General features: G+C 31.1%; 1 protein-coding gene across 1 annotated transcript in view; it reads left to right on the top strand.

Moving 5' to 3' along the window:
- LOC145604511 (protein RST1-like) overlaps positions 1-6,507 on the top strand; it is a 50,101-nt gene extending 43,594 nt beyond the window's left edge. Inside the window, exons 23-25 of the mRNA XM_081660396.1 lie at positions 78-228; positions 345-463; positions 5,871-6,507. Of these exons, the coding sequence (XP_081516522.1) occupies positions 78-228; positions 345-463; positions 5,871-6,230 (630 nt within the window). The 3' untranslated portion in view covers positions 6,231-6,507. The remainder of the gene's footprint in view (positions 1-77; positions 229-344; positions 464-5,870) is intronic.
- Positions 6,508-13,270: the final 6,763 nt, after the last annotated feature.

Here is a 13,270-nt window from a genome sequence, read left to right as displayed (position 1 = left end):
TATTTTGTTTTCCTTGTGGAATTCAGCCTTCATTTAAAGTTACTTCCAGTCACTAATTGGGAATTTTCATGCTCCAGATTTCTACTGTCACTCTAGTCCCAAGAGATGATTATTTTGAACTAATGCTTAAGAAGATGCTAGCGATAACCCAGCTTGTGAAACTTGGATCCCTTCCATTGACTGAGCTTGCAAAGCTAAAGTCTTATATGTTAAACACGCCATCACAAGGTTAGAGAAAATCATCTGGTTTTATTTTTTGTAAATGATCATTCTTATTTCTGTGTTCATAAATGAGTTGATTTGAAAGAATTGAAAGACCATTGCTCAGCTCTGAATGTTCACAGGCATGTGGAAGTTGTTTGTTGAAATTACGGCAGTGCTACAGGCTGCAGAAGGAAGTATTAAGAGACAATGGGTCGTCAGTGTTCTAGAAATAAGCTGTATAACTAAATATCCATCAAAGGTATGTCAAGTTTTTATTTGTACAGTTAATTTTCTGACATTATTGCTGTAAAAGTTAGGTTTTCTCCCTGGTTTATTTATTTATTTATTTTAATTATTTTTATTTTTTTCAAATGCATCCATTGCATTTACATGGAGTTTTAGAAGAGTTTATTTGCTTCAATATTATATTGTGTGATGCATGATAAGTTGAAGAGCCATTTAAATTATTTTTTTCCTTTATGATATTCATCTTTTGGGTAGTTATTATAGAGAATATTTAGTTGTTATTTATCTTTATTTTGATAGATTCAGTTTAGAGATTAGTTTATCTTATTTTTTAGAATACTCTAGAGTTTATTTTGTCTATATAAAGGGCATTAGGTTATAACGTTTTAAGCAGATAATTGAATTTGAGTTATAGTTTCATGACTTTCATCAATTCGTATGAATTTTTTTTCACAAGAGAATTGCATATGTTATTTCGCCGAGAAGGCTACCAAGCACCAACTTTAGTTGTTATTAAACCTTGGTTAGGAATAATAATTGCATATCCTTGTTACAATTTGATCTTGCTTAGATTTATTTGTTCTGTATCCTTTAGATTTGGTCCCTCTATCCTAAAATTGTGCAAAGTCTAAACTACAATCCATCTAAGGTCGGAATTTTTAGTGGAAACCATTAAAAATCCGCATCATTATGCTTGTGGGCAATTGGATGATTAATTTATTTTAGTAAAAGTACGTGGATAATGAAAGTGATTTCATGTGAGAAGAGTAGAGATCATGAAAGAGAGAGAAATGATAAGATTTTTAAGTGGGGTTTTAGGGAAGAGAGAGAATAATAATAATATATGGTATAAAGTTACCAAATAAAAAAGTGATGAATTTTTTAAAAAAACACCCAAAAGTAGCAAGTGATGCATTTATTTAAACGGAGGAAATATTAATTATTGAAGAATTCTATTTATATACATATTGTTAACCGAATATGCGTGTATTTTCCATTCAAGTCTAGATAAATCTGTTAACTCAGTTACTTTACATACGTAGATTAAGAAAATTTGGAAAATGTTTGGTGAGTTTGAGAAAAAGTTAAGTGTTAAGTGGTGTTTATATTGTGGGAAAATGGGGGTAAAATAGTAAAGGGAGTTCGCCAAAAACTTGAATAAAGTAGAAGTGCGTGGCAATTTTTTTTTTAATAAAAAGGGTGGTATATATATATTTCATGTGTATATGTACACTCGGCCGATCCGGGTGCACCGTACATGCATTAGTATTTTGTTCTCATTTTAATGAATCTTTATTAATCGTTAAATGAAAAGCAAAGGTTAGTTGGGTGTACAATACACCCGGGTGTATATAACAAATTCCAACTCTTTATCATGCAATATTCATGGAGTAGGTTAGAGAAACTATTGGTGTATTATATTCTTTCCACAATACTGTTTTATGCTTAGTTTTTCTTAATAATTTTTATTTTTTTTATTTGATATATATATATATATATATATATATATATATATATATATATATATATATATATATATATATATATATAGGGGAGGGATCCGATGAGAATAGGTCCATATGTGAGAATTCATACTTATATGAGAACTAATTCAAAATTTAGATCATGTGAGTAAAAATTTAGAACATGCGAGTTAAAATTTAAATTAAAATTCTGAATATATGAGCAATAATTTAGAACATTTGTGTGAGTAATATGTTTAGAACATCTGATTTAAGAATTAGTCTAAATGATTAAAAATTTATAAAATTTTCTTTATGAAATTTTAAACATATGAGTAAAATTTAGAACATCTGATTTAAGATTATGAACATGTGAATAAAAATTTAGAACTGATGTAAAATATGGAAAGTGTGAGTAAAGGATTTAGAACATACGTGTAAAAAAATAAAACATACGCTTTAAAATCTAGAACATATAATTAAAAATCTTAGAACACATGTTTTAAAATTTAGAACATATAAGTTAAAATTTTGGAACAAGTTATTTAAAATTTATGACATCAAACTTTACTAAATTAGCACATTTGATGACTAAATTAGCACATTTGATTTAATTTAGAACACCTAAGTAAAAGTTTAGAACATACGAGTAAAAATTTAGAACATAAAGAGTGTTCTTGTATAAGAAAAAATTCTCACATAAGAAAAGTTTCATATATATATATATATATATATATATATATAGGAAATTTTCACATTTGCTACCACCTAAAACGCCTCGCTTCACATTTGCTACCTGTTAAATTTTTTTTTTTTTTTTACTTTGCTACCACCTAAATCAGACTTTGTTAAAAATCACTACCGCATAACGGAATTGGGGTCGATTCGTTTAGGGTGGTTTTGGGGTGGTGGTTTAGGGTTAGGGACGGCCGAAAAGGGTAGGGGAAGGGGAGGGGGTCGATTTTGGTGGGGGAATCAGGGGAGGTGGGCCGATTTCCGGTGGAGGGAAGGGGAAAGGGGGTGGTTTTCGTTCGGGTTGGGGGTCGGAGCTGTTCTTGGGAAAGGGGGATTGGTGGGGGAAAGGGAGGGGGTGGCAAATGTGAAAATTTCCATATATATATTTTCTTTTCTTATGTCTATAGTTGGATTTTAAGAAGTAACCAAGGTAAAAGGATTCATAGTAATAATAATTATAAATGGCATTAGTTAGAGCCTAATACGTGGGACATTTGATAGAGTCTAAAAAGGTGGGTGGGTGTAAAATTTAGTAAGAGATTGTGGGGTGTGGCCGTGTGGGTTGAGAGGAGTGACGGATAAGGATATATTTCAAAATGGAATAAAGTTAAGTAAATTAACAACCATAAATGGAAAGTGAGTTATACAAAAAATATACTTCCGCTGAAGTTTCAATTTAGATGCATCACTTTTCAGTTTAATTAATGTTATTCCATATACATGGGCCCTCTTTATTTTTTCTCTCTATCTCTCTTTACTCCAAAAATTGCTTAGGGCTCCGCAATTACAAAATTGATGCAACTAAAAAAAAGGAAATTTTGACTTTTGCTACCTCACAAACACCTCGATTTCACTTTTGCTACCTATCAAAACTTTTATTTTATTTTGCTAACTAACACTTGCCCTTTTTTTAAATGTTGCTACCTCTGAACGGAATCCGTTAACTGGGTCCATAACGACGCGTGTCGTGTTATTATTGGCCCAAAAAAATAAAAAAAAAATTTAAAAAATTAAAAAAAATAAAAATAAAAATAAAAATAAAAAAAATAAAAAAAAAAATAAAAAAAAAATAAAAAGTAACGACGCGTGTCGTGTTAGTATTCACTTAATGAAGCCTAATGTATTTGGAAAATATCTTGTGTTTTGGGTGTTTTTGTCCCTCGCGAGAGTTACAGCTCGAAGACTGGTCCGGTGCGGCCTGTACCTGCAAGACAAACGGAGACACCAGTTGGTAGGTGCTCCGCCTCCGACGATCAAGTTAGTAACTTGAAGGGAGAGAAAAATGTGCGGAAATTTAGGTGGGGATCTGCTTGGATTCCAAGCTCAGTTGTCTCTATTAATGGGACAGTTTGTAATAAATGGAAAAAACGTGCCCTCCAAAAGAGGGGAATCTCCCTATTTATAGGGTCCTTGGTAATTGTGCCCCTGATTAGGTCACAGAACCCTAATCAGGGGTGGGCTGCGCCGCATTGCGGCTTTCTCGGGATTTGGGCCTGAAGGCCGTCATTTCCCCCAAATATCTGAGATGACACGTGTCAAGCAGGGATAGGTCCACTTTGGACCATCCTTGGGCTGACACGTGTCGCCCTCTGGTTGGTCCACATGGCGGGGTAAAATTACCCTAAACATCTTGGAGACCAATTTTTTATTTATAACCAAATCTAAAGTCCCTTGATGCCAAGATCTTTCTTGCAAAATAATGGGTTTTTGGGGTTTTTTTTTTTTAGGAACATTTATACGGTGACCAGTTATTTTTGCAAATTCAATTTGGAAGACAATTTTTTTTACATGTTTTCAAGTGATCTGTTTTTTGCACAAATATACACAGTGCCCTTATGTATGGCTAACCTGCCATATAATGATTGGTTTTTAACCTTGGACTTAAAATTAATAACCTAGCCTATAAAATCATTAGTTTTACATTAATGGTTCGCCATAAAACACTAATAAGGGTACTCTATATTGTTATGCAAAAAGAAAAGGTTCACTTGAAAATATGGACAAAAAAATGTCTTCCAAAATCTAGATAGAATTTGCAAATATAAGAGGCCACCATGTACAATATCCCTTTTCATCTTTATTTCATTGGTCATTTTCTTATTTTTGATTTAGGGGAGGATTTCATCTGTTTCATATGGCTTTTCTGGTCACCAACATTGTTGCAGTACAAAATTTGTTAGTGTTGTGTCTTACCTTTGTTAGTCAATTACATGAAGTATTTGTGTTAGACTGCATAAATGCGTGGATGATTTTGGTTCACTTTCATGTAAAGTAAGGTGATTAACTCCATTATGAGTAAAGAATCTCTGAGAATTTGCTTTGACACATCCATCATAGCTGCTCCTGTGATTCAGTAATATTGATATACTGCCTGCAATTGTCACACAGTTTGATTGACAAGGATTACAGCATCATAAAAACATACATGTACAAAACTTGTATTACGATGTGATTTTGACCAGGACATAATAATATAGGGAAAGAAACCATACAATAGATATCGTGAATTACATCACTGAATGTGAAGGAATTCCTTTGAACATCTTAGGAGGTTGTTCATTGTAGAAAATTGGAATCGAGTCTCCTTAACTTTGTAGTTCCTCCAAAACTGATCTAACCATAAGCATCCACGCATTTTTGCAGTCTGTCCAGAACTTGTTCAGACGGACTTTCGTGAAAATGGCATCATATAAAAACTTATTGTTTGTAAATGACAGAAATTAAATGAACAAAATTTCCTTGAAGCTTCATATGGAATCTTTTTCATGGATAAATAAGGAAATTTTTCCTAAAATTAATTTGAAAGAAAACATCTTTAAAAAAAATTAATTTGAAAGAAAACATCTTTTAGAAAAAAAAAAAAAAAAAAAAAAAAAAAATTGAAAGAAAACAAGGATCAATGTCTTCGACAAATAGAAAATCCATGATTAGCATGTGTTATGAACCCCTTATGTTGTAGGATTAATAGCAGCATAGTCTTCCAAGAAAAATCCGACAACAAAGTATGCAATATCAGATGACTTTCATCATTTTGAGTTGATTGTTAATTGATGTTGCTGAGAGAGCATTCTAATTATAGCGGATTGGTGATTCAGCTTTATCAAACAAGATGCAGTAACTTGAAAATGAAGTAGCCAGCTTTTGTATATGCAAATCTCTTAGCTAGCTTGCTCATTGTCTCTTTGATCTAGTTTGACTAATTCATCGTTGTTGGGCCTTCAGGCAATGCAGTTTCTTGGTCTGATCTCTGGTTGCTTCTGCAAATACATGCCATTGCTCGTTCTAGATCCACAAGCTGTGCTAGTTGACCTACCAGTCACTCTTTCGTCTCTTCTTTCAAGTATCAAGTGGAGAGGTGTTGCTGATGCTGCAGTTTCATGCCTCTGGACATTAACTGTGCGTATCTACAACTGGGTTAAGACCTTTACATGCAATGATGATTCACTCAATTTAGATATCGACCCAAGTGAAGCTGATATGTCAAGCTTGCTAATGCAGGTGCTCTTGGATGCATGCTATAATTTAAAAGAGTTTTTGCCTTTAAAAAATCAGCTTATGCTGGGAAACATGGTTATGTGCTGACATTTGCTTCTTTGAGTGACATGATTTTAACACCATGTTGTGGTTTTTAACAACAATGTAATTTCTTTTCTTCTTCCTTATCTTCCTTGACATTGTATTCGATCTTTTGAATTTGTAGCAATTCATGTTAAAAACGTCAAATGGCACAAAAAACAGGTGTAGAGTCTGTAGGCTTCTGAATAGGTCAAGGATTTGAAGCCTGGTTGAACAACTTTTTTGTGTCTGTGTGTGGTGAGATTAAGTACGGAATAATAAATATTTGGGATTTTCTAAGTTATACCCCCAAGTTTCTTCGGTTTCTAAGCTGTGCCCATGCTTTTTCAAAGGTCTAAGCTGTGCCCTCAACCTCACTGATTTTTATTAAACAAAAACCTTTGACGTTAACAATAACCTTTTTTGATTATTTTATTTTCTGATTTTAAAATTTTTTTTTTAAAGTGTTAAACCAATTAGAACAGGACAAATGTCAAATTAATAACGCCGCAACACCATTGTTGATAAAATAACCGAACTTTAGTTAACGGGTATGGTTGTCAAAGGGTATTGTTGATAAAATATCGTGAGGTGGAGGGTACAAATTATAACTTTGAGAAAGCACAGGTATAAGTTAGAAACCGAAAAACTTGGGGGCATAGTTTAGAAAAACCCTAAAGATTTTCTTTGTATAACACTAGTTAACCACAGAGTGCGTACAACTTGGTTTGTAAATATATAGTATAATGAAATATTTTAGACACATAATTTTGTACTTAATTACGTTTTTGAGAATTAATATATTAAACTTTACGTAGATTTAATTACTACCTCCGTTTCATATTATTTGCAATAATTTGACATAAAATAGAGAGGAAAAATGTCTAATCGTTGCAAATAATATGAAACAGAGGTAATATTAAATATGTTTTAAAAATTTCATGTTATGGTTTCAAAAAAAAAAAAACAAAAAAAAAAAAAATCATGTTATAACCTCAAGGTCCAATAAATAGAGATAATATATTACTCATTGCAAATAATATAAAACGAAAATACTTTTCCATGCCCCTTCCCTTTTAAAAAATTTCATGTTGTAACCTCAAGGTCTATTTGTTGACTACATTGTAACTTTACCGTCAACCCTTCGTTACATGTTTCCGTTAGTGGGGCCCACTTTACACCTATTTAATTATTTTCTCGATTTTCATGCTGATAATTTTTTGTTAAAGATTTTAGAGGTCATTTTAAATCTTAAGGTGTAACACCCCCCAATTTACTAATTAATAATAAACAAGAATTAAAGGAAAATTAACGACCTTTAAAATAAAATTGCGGAAGCATACACCTAAATCGGAGGTATTACCGCCACACTTGACAACCTGTCAAGTGTTGAGGCTTACAAAATCCCAATAATTACAACCCAACAAATCTAGGTGAGCTATTTATACAACTTTACAAACTCGATATAAAAACACTAATCGAAACACTTGAGCTCCTTTAGCTACGATCACTTGATCAAACTGCTTAAACAATCTTGTCTGCTCACCATTAAGGACAAATTCCAAAACAAATCGTCGCAGGGCCACCATAAGAAAAAGACATGGCCGCAAACACAAATAGCATAACAAAACAACACACACGTCAGCAAAAGCTGTGTAATCACCATATATCAGAATACAGAGTATAATAGAATAATTAACATTACTAGCTCAATTAAATAATGTAGTTCAAAACTACATAACACATTGTACTCTGAAAATAACCTTTATCAACTCAACCTCGAATAATAATAATCCTTTATTCAACTCATAACCAATAGTGTGCCATGCTCTTTGTTCTATACCTAGCCTTGGACATGAGTAATTCGAATACAACAAGTATAAAAACTTGAATACTCCCAATAATTAGAAAACACCTTGAACCAGACCACATACGGGCCAATTCCCACTGTAGGGGACCATAAAAAAATATAAATAAAGATTGTACCTCATTCTTAACTCATGATCATTATCTCATTACCAACATACTAAGGACTAGGTCTATAACGCTGAGCCTCAAACCAAGAACAAAATAATAATCTCAACCTTTTTGATCTCATACATCGATCAAATAATAATAAACTTGATAATAAATAGTATCTCAATAATGGCACGAGTTCCTAAATTACATGACAATTCGATTCATAATATCTCAACTCTTATAGCAATAATACTAGCACCCAAAGTAATCAAATCTCAACCCAAAAATAATACTCTGCATTAATAATCCTAAACCTCGATAAAACAATACTCCCTATAGCGACAACATTAAAAAAAAAAAAAAAAAAACCTAACACGAGTAACACAATAATCAATTCGACAATTAAATCATATAATACAACAAAAGTAATACAATATTCAATACCAATCAAATCATATAATACCATATAATAATCAATTATATACATATACAAGATTACAAATAATAAATCATACAATTCATATATAATAATAAGAAATATAATACAAACGACTCCAAAATAAATTTCGTGTGATTACCTCTCGAGAAACAATTAAGCTAATATTAGAGGTGTACCATTGCCACTCGACTCACAACTTGCAAATCAGGCGGAACTTTGGATAAGTTAGTAATAGTGTTGATAATTGATCATGAAAGCACTTTATATACAACTTGTAGAACTTTAACGAGATACATAAGCTTATCATGATAAAAGTTTGGTGGAAAATCATGATGATTATCAAAGGCTAAAAGGTTTAAAATAATTCTATTTTTGATTGATAATGTGGCTTAAGGTACGGCTTCGCAAAATAAAGAGGATGAAAGTTAATATTGAAGCTACAAATAATATAGTAGGGTTTTAGAATATCTACGGGTTCTTATAAAAAGAGTTATACAACTAATAAAATAGGTTTAAATATACGAAACTCGTAAAGTATTAATTTAATAAATAATAAAATAAATGGGTATTACAATCTACCCTCCTTAAAACAAGTTTCGTCCTCGAAACATAAATTAGAAAATTATAGGGTATTACATAAGGATCCAAATTAAGTTCGGATTTTGCGAAAAAAAAAAATAATGTAGAAACCTCATTTTTTTAATTTCGGATTTTCTTAGTGAAATTTAATATTCACAAAACGGGGTTTTTGCCTTTTTTTTTTTTTTTTTGTCAAATTTGAACTCAATTTGGACCTTATTGAACCTAAATGACCCCTAAAGCCTTTAACGAGATATTTTTTCAGCATGCAAATCAAGTAAAAAATATTAAAAAGTGCAAAGTGGGTCCCCACAAATGGTGACTGTTATGATAGGATAACGGCAAGGTCACTGTTGAGACAAAATTATAAGCTCAAGGTTACATTGTATAATTTTCAAAAGCAAGGGGTACAGTTAGGAAAAGTCAATACTTGAGGGTTATGGTGTCGAATTTCCCAAATATAAATATGTAAGATCAAATACAAAGACGTTTTTACAATACGGTAATTTTATGACATATGTATTGTGCATACATTAAAATGTGTGACAAGATTGTTTTCCAATACAAATATGTAAAGCGTACATATTGAAGGAAAAAAAGTAAAACACACATAAAGAAATTTGTAAAGATCATAGGTTTGTACACATGTATGAACATAATTTAATGTTGAAATTTAGTCAAATTTGTTTACATTTGTTGTAAAAGTTGTATGTTAATGATGATGCTCTTCTAACTTTAATTGTATAAATTGTGATCTTCAACATTTATGTTATATTGTATAAAAAAAAACCATATAAATACACTCCATGTTTATCAATAAATGCTTTAATTTTACAATTGTCAGTAACAAAACCAATACAAATTTTACGCATGTTAAACCTAGCTGCATCAGTACATCATGCAATGTTATTTCTATTATTCAAAATTGTACAAATAAATACACTGTGGCCGATCTTCTAAGGGACAAGGCTGGGCTTGGCCCCCCTTAGATTTTGATCCAAAGTTTATTATCTAATTAGGCTACTTTACTTATATTAGTGTTTTCAATGTAACTTGTCAGACAATTACATCACAAGCAAATAAAAAATCCTTGCATTTCTAAATATTTAGTGGCATTTTTCTTCTTACTTAATTATTTGCAATATTGTTAGAGATTTCAAACTTGCTAATGCAACTTTTATATCATGAATATTTTTAGTTTACTTTAACATATACACCCTGTCTAATTCATGCTAAATTTAATAGTTTCATGCAAGTGAAAATCTGATTATGTTTTTTTTTTGTTGGTAGACGGGTTGATTTATAACACCTATCCAACATGTTATGATAACATATATATATTTAGTAAAAACAATATGTCATGGTAATTCATGAATAGTGTAAAATTGTAGATAGTTAAGGAATAATTAAACTTTAATTCGATCGGTCTCCCAGAAGAAAGTTCAAGATCTGCCATTGTATATACATACATTTTATTGTTTCAAATGTGTTTTGGATTTATACTTCAAAATGCGTTTTACTTTCCAGCGCAGTTGCTGAACATATATGTGGCCATATCTTTTTTTAGCTCTATTTATTTCCTAAATTTGTTAATGTAGGCGTCGATCAAAGTGTACCTATGTTAAGCAAGTTACGGATCGAAGTATGCCTACGTTAAGCACAATTGTTGAAAACCTTGACTTGATATTTTGCAAATGTTGATATAGATTGAGTCATGAAATCAATTCTGCCCGTATTTGCCTCACTTGATTCTTATAGCAACATGTATTATTTGCAACCCAAAAGACATACAAACAATATTCAATTTTCTACAAACTAATTAATCTAAGGTTTTTAAATATTTAATGCACACAAAAATCTAATTATTGTGATCACTTGAATTCAACAAATATATTATAGGGAATGTGGACCAATCTTCCAAATTTTCTTATTAAGCATGACTTTTAATTACAAGTCTTGATTAAAACATGTAACATGGTGATCAAAATAAGTAGAATAAATCGAATAAGCATGCATAGAAATATTGGAAGTAACAAGAGAATAATTAAAGGAAGGAACTAAACACATCCTAATTATGATATTAAATAACCATTAATAAAATCCTAGGCATGAATGCATGTGTAGACACCTACGTTTGTCCTCCTGTCCCGACAAGAAGTGCAATGCTAGAAATAGGTGCACCACGTCTATACTTTTGAACATTAGGTAAATTAAATCGAACATTTTACAAAAAATGAAAATTTAGTAAAAAAATATGAACATGTCACAAAAACTAACATAAACATGCAATTTATTTCCATATTTTACAAAGAAAAGTTCATTTTGTATACAGTACATGTTCAGTTTATATTACAAAACTATTGAAATATTAAATTTGTCTGACTCGTAATAACTCAAAATTTGCGATTATTCAGATTTTATATTACTATATGTTCAAAATTTGTTATTTTTTATATTATTTTTGCTAAATGTTCAAAAGTATAGGCGTGGTGCATTGCGATTGTTCAGTTTTTTTTTACTAAATAGTCAAAATTTGCGATGTTTTAATTTTTTTTTTACTAAATGATCAAAATTCACGATTGTTTGGATTTTTTTTATTAAATGTTTAAAACTATAGGCATGATGCATTACGATTGTTCAGATTTTTTGATTAAATGTTCAAAATTTGCGATGTTCAAATGTTTTTACTACATGTTCAAAATTTGCAATTGTTCAGATTTTTGTACTACATGTTCAAAAGTATAGGTGTGGTGCACCTATTTCTAAGTACACCATGGTGCATCTTAAAATTTGCGCTTCATGCTAGATCAAAGTTGAAGTGTTTATAGACTACAAAATGCATTATGAAATAATTTAAAACCCATTTTTGAGACCATGTTATCTTAGAGCCTTGTCCGATTACTAATTTAAAACCTCTTACTATCATATTACTTTTCCCCTCTCTTCCCAACTACTCTTCAACCCTAATACATTTCAATGAAGTCCTTGGAGGTACGAAGGAGGAAAGTCCATAAACATATAATACGGAGATCTAAGCATACAAAGAAGAGCTATTAGTTTCCTAAGCACTTAGATAAACTTTTCTTTTATTGTATAACTTTAATTGATTAATTAGTGTTGTTTGATCATTTTAAACAAACTTTTAATTAATTAATTTCACATAGTTTTAGAAACCTGATTGTGTCTCCCCAAAAACCAAACCCAATGATGAGGATCTTTCACGTCATTGATTATCGAACAAGGTGAAATGTGAAAGAGTCTCATGAATCTCTCTGTTTCTAATAGAAATACTTCTTTTTGTTTTTGAATATCTTTCTTTTCATACCCTGTTTATGAAAAACGTCCAATCTTGATTAGTTTGGTCCATGATATGAGTCCAATAATTTTGTGGTTGGGTTGGGATTGAAAAAAAGCTTTCCAACAATATATTGTAAGCCCAATTCCGATGAATAATGAGGAAGTTATGGAATTAGTCTACTATGGACCCTGGTGCAGCTAGAATTGTTGGACCAGGCCCAACATGCTTGAAAACAGCCCATATGATTTACATCAGTTACTAACCCACGTGCATGATTTATCCAAAAAACTGCAACATTCATATCAACTTATTTCTCCATTTACACACGCATAATCTCTCTCATCATTCTCTCTCTATTTTTTCCTCTCACTAAAAAAACTAAAATCAACCATGGAAGCTCATGCTCAACAAGATTCTCTAAAAAAGGTAATTTGCGTAAACAATACTTTAATTCGTTTAAATTTCGTATAATATACATATATTTATGCAAAATTCTTAAGTTTTTACAAATACAATTAAATTTAATATTAGTAATTTGAGTTTAGAGTAGTTATTTGTTAATTTTGAACTGAAATATTTAGAGACTCGACAAATTATTCTACATGTAGTGATGAAGATGAATTGTTGAAGCTAATCCCAAGGCGTGAGATGGTACATTGCGATTGTTCCGATATTATTACTAAATTTTCAAAATTTGCGATGTTTAGATTTTTTTTACTAAATGTTCAAATTTTGCAATTGTTCAGATTTTTTTACTAAATGTTCAAAAGTAAAAGCGTGGTACATTGCGAT

Source organism: Chenopodium album, chromosome 22 (genome assembly GCF_948465745.1).
Source record: "Chenopodium album chromosome 22, dcCheAlbu1.1, whole genome shotgun sequence".
Lineage (NCBI taxonomy): Eukaryota > Viridiplantae > Streptophyta > Magnoliopsida > Caryophyllales > Amaranthaceae > Chenopodium > Chenopodium album.
Note: the sequence above shows the minus strand (reverse complement) of the source record. Positions and strands in the feature narration are given on the sequence as shown.